This window comes from Bactrocera neohumeralis, unplaced genomic scaffold (assembly GCF_024586455.1).
Source record: "Bactrocera neohumeralis isolate Rockhampton unplaced genomic scaffold, APGP_CSIRO_Bneo_wtdbg2-racon-allhic-juicebox.fasta_v2 cluster10, whole genome shotgun sequence".
NCBI lineage: Eukaryota > Metazoa > Arthropoda > Insecta > Diptera > Tephritidae > Bactrocera > Bactrocera neohumeralis.
In genome coordinates this window covers 24,116,305-24,131,264 of record NW_026089623.1, presented here as the reverse complement: position 1 = coordinate 24,131,264, position 14,960 = coordinate 24,116,305, and the positions used below count along the sequence as shown (strand labels likewise).

The 14,960-nt window shown below is 35.5% G+C and overlaps 1 protein-coding gene across 3 annotated transcripts in view; it reads left to right on the top strand.

Moving 5' to 3' along the window:
- LOC126765184 (uncharacterized) overlaps positions 1 to 12,020 on the top strand; it is a 70,552-nt gene extending 58,532 nt beyond the window's left edge. For 2 of the 3 annotated variants that reach the window (XM_050482763.1, XM_050482762.1), the window contains exons 5-6: positions 56 to 427; positions 10,539 to 12,020. In XM_050482763.1, coding sequence (XP_050338720.1) covers positions 56 to 427; positions 10,539 to 10,600 — 434 coding nt within the window. In that variant the 3' untranslated portion in view covers positions 10,601 to 12,020. The remainder of the gene's footprint in view (positions 1 to 55; positions 428 to 10,538) is intronic. The other variant, XR_007668293.1, reaches the window with a different exon arrangement.
- Positions 12,021 to 14,960: the final 2,940 nt, after the last annotated feature.

Here is a 14,960-nt window from a genome sequence, read left to right as displayed (position 1 = left end):
GGTTGATATTATAATAATATCATAGCAACGATAATCATTTATTCTTTGTTTTTAGGTACGATAAATACCTCAGCTTCAGGAGATTCAAATACGAATGACAACAATGTTTCCGTGGGAATTTCGGCCATGACTAATTTGCATTTCACTCGTGGTAATACAAATTCCAACCCTTCATTTGCTGGTGGGAGTGGAATAAATAACAATAACAACATTAGTGAGGAGAAAATTGGAACACGACGTAGTGTTCGTACAAACGCAGGTATTCATAAAAATGTTTATGGGCGCTCAAATACTTCCGTTGTGACATCAACGACGATGTCTGTCCAAAACACAGATCAAGCAAAAGCTATATTGTCGAAAACAGTCGGTGTACATGGAAGTGAAAATATGGGTTTCGTTGAAGCTCGGAGGAAAACGAGAAGTGCAGGTATAGTTTCACATTTTTTATTAAGAAGTTTTAGATTGCAAGATATTCACATAAATAACTCACAATGTTTATAAAAACTAGTTTTAAGCTATTTTAGATCCGAATGTTCACAACTGTGAACTAATAATGAAAACAAAAATTCCCATTAGTATTTGAACACACATATTCGACATATTTACCTTTCCTGCAAAAATAGCGTAAGCGCCAAAAATCAAATTTAGAATGGTTGTTTTTTATAAATTTGTTGTATAGTATAGTGAATATTGATTGTCGGATTTCATTAAAATTCGAAATAAAGTATATGTAAGATGTTATATACACCTAATTCTAATCCTAGTTCCAAAAAAAACGTGTAAAAAATATATTGATAGTTCCCCTAAATTTGAGCTATTTACAATTGCTTTGACCTTGTTTAAATCCACAAAAAGGGAATATCTCTAAATTTGTGGTATGAACATATTTCGCAAAATTTAAATCTGACAAAATGTAAGTCCAAAAAATTTTGAATTGTGCTAAATGGTATAAAATCGTGTAAAAAACTAAAAATGTAGTAAGGAAGGGCTAGTTTGGGTGTAACCGAAAATTGTATACTCTTCCAACTCGCAAGAATCAAAGTTCAAGCTCTAGTAAAACTTTATATTAATAAATTTTGCGAAAGAATTCAAAATTCATTATTCGAAGAAATTGTGAGTACATTACAATCAAATTTGAAATATTCCTGACTTATTTAAAGCCTTAGATTTAGTTTTATTGCTATATTTTGGTTCGTGACGTCTAAAATTATATTAAAAATATCTTCATATGAGATACATATGTGTTATATGTGATATTAATTCGGTCGAAGAGGTTAAATTTAGAACACGTAAATCCAATTATTAAAAAAAAATGTGTCCATTCAGTTTCACTAAAACTTCGACAAATTGAACGGTTTAAAATGGATATACATATGTATTAGGGGAAGGGAATGGACGGGTTGTTTGAATTAATTTTGCAATTGCTAAAGTATACTCGATTATAAATTTTGAAGCAATCTTATAACTTGCGGGAATAATGAAAATTATTTTATGCAGTATATAGGAGTTGGTCCGATTTTATCTATTTTTGCCAATATTACATACTATTAATATGCCACATACTAATAAAATGTTCCCTGAGATCCATTAAGGTACCTCACATACTATAACCAATCATATGGAGTAAATTAACCAGGATTTTATATGTTTATTATATGGGGGCTAGGCCAAGTTTTCGCCCATTTCATCCATTTCAGGCACAAAGATAAAAAGACACCTGAAAGTTTGAAAATCGCTGTGTTAGGTATATGGGGACTCAGAAAATTATTGACTCGAGTCAATCTATTTTTGATTCACAGGGATACTATTATCAGCAAATAGTTCTCTCTGAATTTCAATAGTATATCCGATAAGTCAAATATACATATGTATAAACTGGGGTCCACATATTCGGCACTTAAGGGCTTGAACAGTTTTGGTTGGATTTGAACAAATTTTGGTCATAAGGTGACATACTCTAAAGGAAGTTTTATTCCGTTATTTGGCTATTGTAGCTTTAGTAGTCTAGGAGATATGCACATTTAATCTATAGGTCGGGGCCACGTCTACATGTGCTCTTTGCTACTCTAATCCTTTGTGCCAAATTATAGTTCTATATCGTAATTTAGTGCTTATTTATGACACTTTATAGTTTTCTTTTAATTGCGTTTCGTGGCCGTGGCAGTGGTCCACTTACGCCCACCTACGCTTTACTTTTTAACAAGAAACATGTGTACCGAGTTTCATCAATATATCCAAATTTTTCTCAAGTTACAACTTGCACGCACGGACGGACAGCAGCCAGTCACCCGGATTTCAACTCGTCTCGTCGTCCTGATCATTTATACATACATACATAACCCTGTGTCTATCTCGCTTAGTTTTAGATGATACATATAACCGTTAGGTAAACAAAACTGTTATACTCTAGCAACATGTTGCAAAAATATAAAAATTATTTTTCAAAGGTATAAAAACCGAATTAGGTTTACATAATATTATATTCGTTTTATAGTTTACTTTGAGAAAACCTACTATTTGGAGCTAACACTATTTGTGCGGGTTGTCGCAATATGATTGTTAAGGCTATGGTAATCACAATGGAATTTTTTGGAATCTTTTTTGGTCACACTTTAAATCATTGTATTTTTTGTTTGATATTTTGATTCTGACAAATATAATTGTCATTGGGTTTGTTCACAGTCAATAGTGAAATAGTCGGGTTAATTAATTCATAAGGACAGTGTTTGTTTCAGCCCATCTTATTTTTGTAGTCCACTTATTAGAATAACTAGTTAATAGTAATTTTGCGACTTAGAAGCTGTATTTTGCTAATTTTGGGTTGTTAAAACTGAAAACTAAATTTCCTAACACGTATGATTTTTTGGTTTGTAGTCAAAAGGTTTTGGGATCAAATCAATGTGGCAAGCTGTACGTGATTTAACATTTTTGAAATCAAATGCGTAATCCTCTTAAATACCCACACAGACCTTTTAGTGCATTAGTCGCAAATTTTACCTTCAGATTTGTTGATTAGTGTTATTAGGTTGATATCTCAGCATTATATTAACTTTTCTTTGAAATTGTGGTTGGTAATTATCAACATACTTGTAAGTGTATAAAAACATAAAATCCTCAAAATTTCGCTTACGTTTTTTTCGCGGGACGGGCTGGATAGTTAAAATTAGCCGTGTGGTTTTCTTATAAAATTTTTATTTGTGTCGAAAAATAATCAAATTGTATTTTTTTCAGACTATATAAAGAATAATAATATTTTCTACCAATAAAATGCAATGAAACATACGTATCATAACTAAAAGCTCAACGAATAATATTATCTCACATATATTTAGGCATCCGTTTATTCCTTCGAAGTGAGTGTATTTCGAAATAACTTTTTCCACAATTTAAAAATTTGTACGCAATACGCCGTTCCGTGCTTTAATTCTCAAATAAAAACATTCAAACAAAACTAATTTGTTTTTTTTTTTTACTAATAGCTGACAATTTGAACTGCCGTTCTGTAAAGACTGTCATCCTGCCGTTGAGGAAGCACCGAAATCAGCTATAATTATTTACATACTTCATTACTTATAATTCATCTGTACTGACCTATAAAAGATGAATCATCATTGACTTCATCGAGTTGATATTTTTTTTAAATCTTATTATCTAATTTGCTAAAAATTGCATTGGCCCCCAACTTTTCGTGTATGTTGTCAAACCCAATGTTGTCAACTACAAAAAATCATTGTATCATCGCATTGCCGGACAAATTGTTAATATAATTCTAAATATTTCCCAACGCTTGTTTAGACTATAAACTCTGGTAGGTAAAAAGTAAGATAACAAAGGATACCTAAGGAAATTTGAGAATTAAGTTAATGATTAATTTCAAATTTTACAGTTTTGACACAGTTAAAGAGTGGTTTTCAAAATATTTAGGGTTTTCATAAAGTTATAGGTTATACCGATTCGAAAACATAGCATTGAGAATTGTAAATGTGTAAATTCATTTTTGTATGAAATCCAACAACAATTTTTTTAAACAAGTGTAAAAATTTATAATCTAACGATTTTTCGATTCTTTACGACGGGTTGTGAGTACCCCAATTGTCTTTTGTTTATTATATGAAAAAGTAATTTACTTCATAAATTTGTACATCTTGCACAGTAGTTGTATTAATAAAAAATAATAATTACAGGGTCGTACAACATATATAAGAATTTTGAATAATTAATATTATTATTATTATACATAAAAATTGTTTGTTTTAACCATAAAATGTATAACATTATATAATATCTAGAAAATCTTTACATTTTTGTAGTTTTAATGAATATGTAGAATAATAATACTTAGTATTTGCAACTTTGGATAAAACTGTTCATCAGTATTAGTGTTCAAGACAATCATTCTCGCTGTCGGTACTGTAGGTTGTTTTATTCTAAAAATGAAACTGTCAATAGATTAGGAAGCTAAGATTTTAGCTGGTGAAATTTACACGTGTGACATATCATTCATAAGCAGCATAAAAAAGATTTATCTGTGTAACTCAGAGAACTAGTGAGTATCCAAGAATTGAAAAAATTAAAAACAGGTGTATTGAACCGAAAATTAAAAGAAATTTCAGGAAGTTACGATGGCAGTAATGAGTGGATTTCAAAAAAATAAACACATTGACATTGGAATTTTTAAAATTCACCAAGGAAAATATCATAACATCATCTTTTAGAATAAATTTATTTTTTAAGAGATTTTATGATGTACCATTTTCGTTTGCATAATTTTTTGATACAACTTAAATTATAAAAATTTTACCTATGTCCTCGAATATTTTTTATACATAATATTAGATTGTCAAAAAAGTCTTGCGGTATTTTCGCTAGTTGGCTCTGAAAGCGCGTAGTTCTAGTTTTATTCGTCGCATCGGAGTATGCTATACCTTTTTGGAAAGCTCATTTCACGCGCTAACACGTGTTTGATTGATTGTCGTTTCTTTTAAGTCGTTCGTGAGTTACATGGAGCAAAATAAAGAGATAATACGGCATATTTTACAGTACTACTACGATAAAGGCAAAAATGCGTCTGAAGCCGCCAATAAAATTTGTGCAACGAAGGTTTCAACGTTTTCGTTCTGGTATAGAGGTGGTCGAAGATGCGCCACGCTCCGGAAGGCCTGTCGTCAAAAATTGCGATAAAATCGCTGAATTGGTCGAAAGAGATCGGCATAGTAGCAGCCGTAGCATCGGTCAAGAGCTGGGCATGAGTCATCAAAAATTCATTTCAATTTCAATAAAAAAAAATTCAATAAAAATACCGCAAGACTTTTTTGACATTTGATCGGAAATATATATTATTATACTCTTGCAACCTGTTGCTACAGAGTAATATAGTTTTGTTCACCTGTTGAGATATCTTAATGAAACTTGGTATGCGGGTTCCTTAGTACAAAAAAAAATACGAGTGCGTAGATGGACGTAATCGGACCACTGCCACGTTCACAAATCGCCCATAACTAAAAACCGGTAAAATGCCGTAACCAAGCACTAAATTAAGATATATGTACATACTACTTGTAGAACTGTAATTTGGCACTGGAATCGCAGTAGCAAGGTGCACTTGTGGGCAGAAAATGTTGAAAAAGTGAGCGTTGTCGCTCCTAAATACTAAAGCTACAACAACTAAATTCGCTCAGTGCAAATAACTCTTATAAGAATTCCCCCTATAACAGTACTGTTCAAAACTACTAAAAGTGCAATAAATCAATAAATAATTACGCCAGAAATATTAAATTCTACCTCCGAGATGGTATGAGATGGCTATATGGGAAACGGTATGAAAATTGGACGATGAGCGTGGCACCGCCCACCAATCGAAATCGGGCTACAACCACGTCTACTTTCCATATAACACAATTTTAAATTCCATTTGATTCTTTCACTTTCCAGAACGCGATTATGTGACCAAAAATCACATTTTAACCATTAACACTCCCCGTATTCACCTGATATGGCACCGTGCGACTTCTTCCTGATATCAATATCATCGGCATACGCCAGCAGCTGTACACTCTTATAGAAGATGGTACCTTCTCTATTTAGTTCTGCGGCTCGAACTATTTTCTCCAGAAGCAGGTTGAAAAAGTCGCACGATAGGGAATCGCCTTGTCTGAAACCTCGTTTGGTATCAAACGGCTCGGAGAGGTCCTTCCCGATTCTGACGGAGCTTTTGGTGTTGCTCAAATTCAGCTTTACACAGCCGTATTAGTTTTGCGGTGATACCAAATTCAGACATCGCGGCATAAAGGCAGCTCCTTTTCGTGCCGTCGAAAGCAGCTTTGAAATCGACGAAGAGGTGGTGTGTGTCGATTCTCCTTTCACGGGTCTTTTCCAAGATTTGGCGCATGGTGAATATCTGTTCGGTTGTTGATTTTCCAGGTCTGAAGCCATACTGATAAGGTCCAATCAGTTTGTTGACGGTGGGCTTTAATCTTTCACACAATACGCTCGATAGAACCTTATTTGCGATGTTGAGGAGGCTAATCCCACGGTAGTTGGCGCAGATTGTGGGGTCTCCTTTTTTATGGATTGGGCATAGCACACTTAAATTCCAATCGTTGGGTATGCTTTCGTCCGACCATATTTTACAAAGAAGCTGATGCATGCTCCCTATCAGTTCTTCGCCGCCGGCAATCCGTCGGCCCCTGCCGCTTTGTTGTTCTTCAGGCGGGCAATTGCTATTCGAACTTCTTCATGGTCGGGTAATGGAACGTCTGCTCCATCGTCATCGATTGGGGATTCGGGTTCCCCTTCTCCTGGTGTTGAGCGTTCACTGCCATTCAGCAGGCTGGAGAAGTGTTCCCTCCATAATTTAACTATGCTCTGGACATCAGTGACTAGATCACCTTTGGGGGTTCTACAAAAGTATGCTCCGGTCTTGAAACCTTCTGTAAGCCGCCGCATTTTTTCGTAGAATTTTCGAGCATTACCCCTGTCGGCTTATCAAGCTCTTCGTACTCACGCATTTCGGCCTCTTTTTCTGTCTGCAAATGCGTCTCGCTTCCCTCTTCAACTCCCGGTATCTAACGTTGCGAGGTAGGCAGCCTGTTTTCTCTCCGCTGCGACACGGCACTCCTCGTCGTACCAGCTGTTCTTTTGCACATTCCGAAAACCAATGGTTTCGGTTGCAGCTGTACGTAAGGAGTTTGAAATGCCGTCCCACAGTTCCCTTATACCGAGTTGTCGATGAGTGCTCTCAGAGATTGCAGCTTCTCGACGTCGAACCTTCCTTGTATTTGTTGGCGTGCGTTTTTTGCTGCACAGAGGCGGGTGCGAGTCTTAGCTGCAACAAGATAGTGGTCCGAGTCGATGTTAGGACCTCGGAGCGCACGCACATCTAAAACACTGGAAACATGTCTTCCGTCTATCACAACATGATCGATCTGGTTGGCAGTTTTTCGATCCGGAGACAGCCAGGTAGCTTGATGTATCTTCTTATGCTGGAATCTAGTACTACAGATAACCATATTTCGGGCCCCGGCGAAGTCGATCAGCCTCAACCCATTTGGGGATGTTTCGTCGTGGATGCTGAATTTGCCGACCGTAGTGCCAAAGATACCTTCTTTGCCCACCCTGGCGTTAAAGTCGCCACGCACGATTTTGACATCGTGGCGGGGGCAGCCCTCATAAGTGCGCTCCAAGCGCTAATAGAATGCATCTTTGGTCACATCGTCCTTCTCTTCCGTCGGGGCGTGGGCGCAAATCAGCGATATGTTGAAGAACCTCGCTTTGATGCGGATTGTGGCTAGACGTACATTCACCGGGGTGAATGATAGTACTCGGCGACGGAGTCTCTCTCCCACCACGAATCCTACACCAAACTTGCGCTCCTTTATATGGCCACTGTAGTAAATGTCACAAGAACGGCGGTGATGTCAGCCTTTATTTTTACGATGACATCAACCAGCTGGGCAGCGGCACCTTCCCAATTAAGGGACCGGACATTCCAGGTGCATGCCCTCAATTCGTAGTCCTTATTTCGTTTGCCATGGTCGTCATGAAAAGGGGGGTCTCTCATCCGAGGCTGATTGTTAATTTTCATTGGTAGAATTTTTTTACGTGGCGGGTCCCAAACCCAGCGCACAACCCTGCGGAGGGGATGTTTCGCCTTCTCACTTTAGCTCGCCTTCAAACGGATGTTCTTAGGCTACCCAGAGGATACTTGGTCAAAGACCGGAAGTAGTGAGCTGCTTGAGTCATATGTAAAAGAATCGTTTCTGGCCACTCCCAAGTGAATGGCGATCAGAGAACTTTCCTCACTTGCGTGAACTTCTACAATGACTCCATCCTCCGATGTTCAATTCCATTTCCATGAATTTCAATGATGATTTCGGCTGAGTTTTGATGAATTCACGTGGCGGATACTGCGTCGAATTCTTCTAGAGCTGGAGTGTTTACTTTTCAATTGCCTACTCAGTCTGAAATAGCACTTGCTGGCAAGAGTTATCCTGCGTTGGATTTCCAGGCTGACATTGTTGGTGGTGTTTATGCTGGTTCCCACATATACGAAACTATCTACAACTTCAAAGTTATGACTGTCAACAGTGACGTGAGAGCCAAGTCGCGAGTGCGACGACTGTTTGTTTGGTGACAGGAGATATTTCGTCTTGCCCTCGTTCACTACCAGACCCATTTTCTGTGCTTCCTTGTCCAGTCTGGAGAAAGCAAAACTAACGGCGCGGGTGTTGAGGCCGATGATATCAATATCATCGGCATACGCCAACAGCTGTACACTCTTATAGAAGATGGTACCTTCTCTATTTAGTTCTGCGGCTCGAACTATTTTCTCCAAAAGCAGGTTGAAAAAGTCGCACGATGGGGAGTCGCCTTGTCTGAAACCTCGTTTGGTATCGAACGGCTCGGAGAGGTCTTTCCGGATCCTGACGGAGCTTTTGGTGTTACTCAACGTCAGTTTACACAGCCGTATTAGTTTTGCGGGGATACCAAATTCAGACATCGCGGCCATTTGGGGATGTTTCGTCGTGGATGCTGAATTTACCGGCCGTAGTGGCAAATATACTTTCTTTGCCCTCCCTGGCGTTAAAGTCGCCAAGCATGATTTTGACATCGTGGCGGGGGCAGCTCTCATAAGCGCGCTCCAAGCGCTCATAGAATGCATCTTTGGTCACATCGTCCTTCTCTGCCGTCGGGGCGTGGGCGCAAATCGGCGATGTGTTGAAGAACCTCGCTTTGATGCGAATTGTGGCTAGACGTTCATTCACAGGAGTGAATGATAGTACTCGGCGACGGAGTCTCTCTGCCACCACGAATCTAACACCAAACTTGCGCTCCTTTATATGGCTACTGTAGTAAATGCCTACTCGCCTCTTTCCTTGTCCCGTCCATCGCATTTCTTGGACGGCGGCGATGTCAGCCTTCAAGAGGACATCAACCAGGTGGGCAGCGGCACCTTCCCAACTATGGTACCGGACGTTCCAGGTGCATGCCCTCAATTCGTAGTCCTTATTTCGTTTGCCATGGTCGTCATCAAAAGGGGGGTCTCTCATCCGAGGCGGGTTGTTAGTTTTCATTGGGTGTTTGTTTTTACGTAGCGGGTCCCAAACCCAGCGCACAACCCTGCGGAGGGGATGTTTCGCCTTGTCACTTTAGCTCGCCTTCAAACGGATGTTCTTAGGCTACCCAGAGGATACTTGGTCAAAGGAGCTGATTGAGCCATATGTAAAAGAATCGTTTTTGGCCAGTCCCAAGTGAATGGCGATCAGAGAACTTTCCTCACTTGCATGAACTTCTACACATGACTCCATTCTCCCAAACACAAACATATTTACACTTAAAACGCAATAATTTCACTTCCAATCGATGAAATGTCATGAAATTCTTACTAGACAATCGATAAAGATAGCAGATAACGCACCAGTCGACATTTTATTGGCGTTACCAGGGGCCGCTAGATTCAAAAAGGTCCGGTTTACTTTGGAAACCACCTTATAATATACGTTTCAGTAGTTGCGAACATCCGGCTGACTTTACTCTATAAATTTTCGTTCTTCTAACAAACCTTATGTTTCTATCAGTGTATGTGTGATATTTTTAGTATATGTATATATAAAATTGCTGAATTTTAATCCTCTGGTTGACGTTTTACACCGTAAAGTATTTCCCAGGCTTTGATTCTGGCAAGTGGCAAGAGTGTTAAATGTTCGGTTGCACCCGAACTTAGCTCTTCCGTACTTGTTATTGATGGATTTTAATAGAAACCTTCTTATGTTTTAATAAACTGAGGAGATATCCGCCTTAGCACCACTTTGCGCTGATGCGTAGAGGCAATGGATAGCAATTTATGTTCTGCAAACGAGTAGACCTCTGATTCATAACATCACAACTAAAATTAAGTTTGGTTTTTTAGCAGTTTTTGTGAAAACAATATCGTTTTTAAAATAGTTATGTATGTTTTCTCAAAAATCTTTCTAATTAATTACAAATTTTAAAAAGTAAAAAGTGATTAAAATTCTAAAGTAAAACTTAACATTTTTCAGTTATTGGAGAGGCACAGTTAACTGAAGGACGAAGAAGACGAAACTCTCGCGATTATAAGTGACCATTGTCTTGCGCCTCGGCTACAAATTTAAATGTAGGCGACGATGGCGATATGGAACTGGGTGAATTTGGAGTTGAAGAACTCGAAAGCAAAAATTGCTTTTTATTGGCCGAGACGCAGGATGAATTCTCAATGTATGCTTTAGTTGATGACAGTAAGAAAAATGTTGACTTCAAAGATGAAAGTGACCGAAAAAATTCGTTTGTTACTGAAAATGCAGATACAAATCAATATTTAAGCGCTTTTCGTGTTAATAAGGAAATCGATTGTAAAAACTTACCGAAATCAATCTCGAGTACAGAGGTTATTCAAGAAATAGAAGATTTAGAATGCATGGGACGTGAACATATAATGTTTTATAACAGCAAATTGGATTCAGAAGTTGAAAACGACTTACTCTCCGAAATTTCCCCTGTGAATCCATTAGATTGTAGTAGCTTTTCGGATTACAATGAGTTTAATTTGTGCTTGAACAATATACTAAACTTTGACGGGGATGAAAATATTCATGAACTGTTATCACCAAGAGCAATAATTTCGGCAGATAATCTAGTCCGCTCAGGCGGAGTAGGTTGTTCCTCCAGTACGAAACCTGTAAGAAATATCAAAGATTCCACAGAAGATTGGGGTCAGCGTCTTATTCGAAGAAGTCAGGATCAGCCAAATAATATTTTTGATATAATTCATTTGAGTGAAGACATGGACCTACACTCCTACCAAGCCGACCCTCATGTACAACCACTTACTATTGGGCTTGAGGGTAGACTACATAATGTAGAAAAAGGATTGGAAAAAGCTGAAAATGATCTAGAATGACCAATTACATAGAAAGGATTTGATAAATACAAGTCTCACTCATTGGCATAAACAAACAACGCTGTGGCAATAAAGTCGTTAAAAGTCATATAAATATTTATTATTATTTATAACGATAATCTTATTTGAAGCTAGTAAACTCGATTGTATGTATGTACGGACAATTAGAGTTGTATGTAATAAAATTTTGAATAATAAATTAAAAAAAAAAAACATTTAATTAAATTGCAGACACACTACTAAAGGAAACAAAAAACAGGTCATCATTGAGATAAATTGCAGTCAGTTTCAAAAATTGCAAAACGGAGCCTTTTTATAATATGAAGCATTTGAATTTATCTATAGGAATGAATTTGCTATTACTGGGAGTAGTATATCTAGTCAAGAGGTTTAGAGAAAATAAATGCAGATGAAAAGTAATTGAACAAAATTTAATTAATTAAAAATAATTTTCTTATTTGTAAATATCTTTCTAGGATTGTACACTTTAACACCTGTCGAATTCGTTGATTATTTATTATTCCCCCTGTATTTTTTTTTTTAATTTTTTCCAAGCGTTCCCGGTTAACAATATATAATAAAGTAAATGACACATTTTACAACAGATTATAAATATGTATATATTTTGAAGAATAATAATTAAGACTCAATATTTCATTTTCAAATATTTCCATCTTCTTCTTTGTCAATTTTGCTAATACCAAAACTACTTTTTAATTTGATTATATTTACTGATCAAGATCAAGAATATTATTAAAAAAATGTTGTTAGAATTCTGATACTGATATCATGATCATTGTTAAAAATATTTAATGGAATTCTTTTAAAGGTATGGCGGGACAAAGCTTTGTCAATAATGTGATGTCTTCTTTTTACATATCAATGAAATACATGTATTTGAGATGTACTGTAAATAATTTTCCAAGTTGAAATACTTGGACAGTAATATTCACGCATATAGTATGTGCCCATGTTTTTAGAAAGTTGTAAAATGAAATAGATATTTGTTTATTTGAACTTATTGTATACTTGATTTTTTTTTAACTTGTACGAAATGTTGCGCATTAGGTTACTTGTTTTATTTTTATGAAGTGAAAGACATTATAAAAACATTTCTTCTATCAAATGTGTTTAATAAAATGTTTGCAATATATTGTAAAATTTTGAAAAACTGTAATATACGCATAATAAACCCGCATGTACATAAGTTATTATATACTATATATACTTACTATATTATTTTATTATTGAAAGTAAGCCTAAAGTATCTATAAATTATTAATAATTATGGAAGCGTTTTAATTTAACAAACCATAAATTGTAGTGATAAATGAAAGGGTGAATTGTCAAACCAAGCGAAAAAATAATGAAAAAATATATATAAATATAAAGAATTAGTTCAAATGCAATATTATTAAAAGAGAGAATTATTATTTAATAAATAGAACTTCGAAACTGAGACTTAAATCTAATTAATATTATTATAATAATGCTATTTACATACACATATACCTACTTATGTAAAAATTGTAAATAAACAGAATGATGAAATCAATTAATAGTTTGTATGTTCTTAAATATTAGTGTATGTGTTACTATTTCCTTTGAGGCGGATGAAAACGGTGTAGTAGGTTATATTGAAAATATCTGTATATACTATATATAGTTATGTTAGGTATAGGTATAAGCGATAACTAAAATGTGCATTCATGATAAGTTTTTTCTTGAAATATTTATTATATTTATATTGGTAATAGTTGCGAAAAGATAACTGAAATGATAATTTAAGCGCATAACATTGGATACAGAAACAAATAACTTATATAAAATCAAAGTGTCTTAAAAGAAAATTTAGTATTAAGTCCTATACACCATCTAATAAAATGTAAAAACTTAATATTTTATGGTAATTATGATATCATCTATAATATTTACAAATTTAAAACAAAGATTAATATAGCTAATATTAAATTTACATTTACTTATATAAATGTGAAATAGTAAGTATGCGAAACAAATTATTTCATTTATAAGTGCGTACGCTACACTTTTTATTAATAACTCAAGAAAAAGTCAAATAAATATATTATTTAAAGCTATATTTGTTTTAATAGAATATTTGTAGTGCGGTATGGAAATGATGAATGATTTTTTAACTTTCTTTCTAAAAATAAATAAAAAATTCCATGTCAATCCAACCTTGCTCATCTATACCTCCCATGTTAGAACTTATTGTTACGGCAAATAGCGCGAGCAAAGTACCGGTTAGGCAACCGTAGACCAAAATTAAGCATGCCAGCCCGGCTTCTTTTCGCGTCATCTAGATCATTTGTCTAGCAATGTTAAAAGAACTTTGTTTGTCTTTAGTAATTTACAAGCGTTTCCATATAAAAAATTTACCAAAATCCTTATTAAAAATAAAAAACAAAATTGCGTGTTTTTTTAAATCTATAAAATAACGAAAAATGCAAATACGGCAAAAATTGTAGAAATTAGCAAGAAAATATCAAAATGTAATTTTAAATAATTACACTTAGAAATTAATCAAAAGAATTTTTATTTTCATAATTTTAAACTATTAAAATAAACAAAATCAAACCAAATTCGTCAAATCTCGCTAGTTTACGCATGCGTTTTAATAGCTATTTTCTATTAACTAGTAGCTCTTGGCTTTTTCAGGTCAACTTATGCTCCCTTTTGCTTTTTTTGGGTAAAGACACATTTTTTAGTGCAGAGAACATAAAGACATAGAAAAGGTGCAGGTTCGATATCGAACATTTGTAAAACTTAAACCACGGAATTCACCTCACAACCATGGAATTCACGCTGTGAAATGTTAACATTGTTTACAGTTCTCTCACATACCCAACCAGAGAATATGAAGGGAAATAAATAGTATATCTATGTATGTAAAAAATTTCGTGTTGCCGTCGGCATTTCCATACTCATGTGTAAATTTTTTGCTTTCAACCAGGGGATCGCTTGTATATGCGCTTTGCCCTCAGCAATTCCATATTGACACATAAAAATAATTATGAATTGAGTACAATTTTGAATGAATGCATGCATAGTAATTTGGGCTTGCATGTTTAAAATTTTTTTAAGCTATTGCATAGCTTCTATCGCGGGCCTTGAGCGCGGAGACCGATTCCAGAAATTCCGTAACGAAAAAAACCTCACGCTCCACGACACATGCATATGTACATAAGTATATTATTTCTTTGGCACATTTGTCTGTATGTTTACGAAAGCAAATGCGAGGCATATACATATGTACATACATTCATAATAACAAGTGTCGCACGCTTCTTTCGCATCTCCGTTGTCACGGTCAACCAATTTTTTGTTGGTGACATATTCACATGTGTACGCATATGTATGTATGTATGCATGCTTGTGCATTATTTTTTCGGAAGTGTATACAAATATATGTATGTTAACATGGCATATGTTAACATTGCCGAAACAATAAAATAATTCATCAGCAATACTTACAAATGCAGGTAGAGCGGATATGGGACTCAAGTTACACAATGTTTCCCAC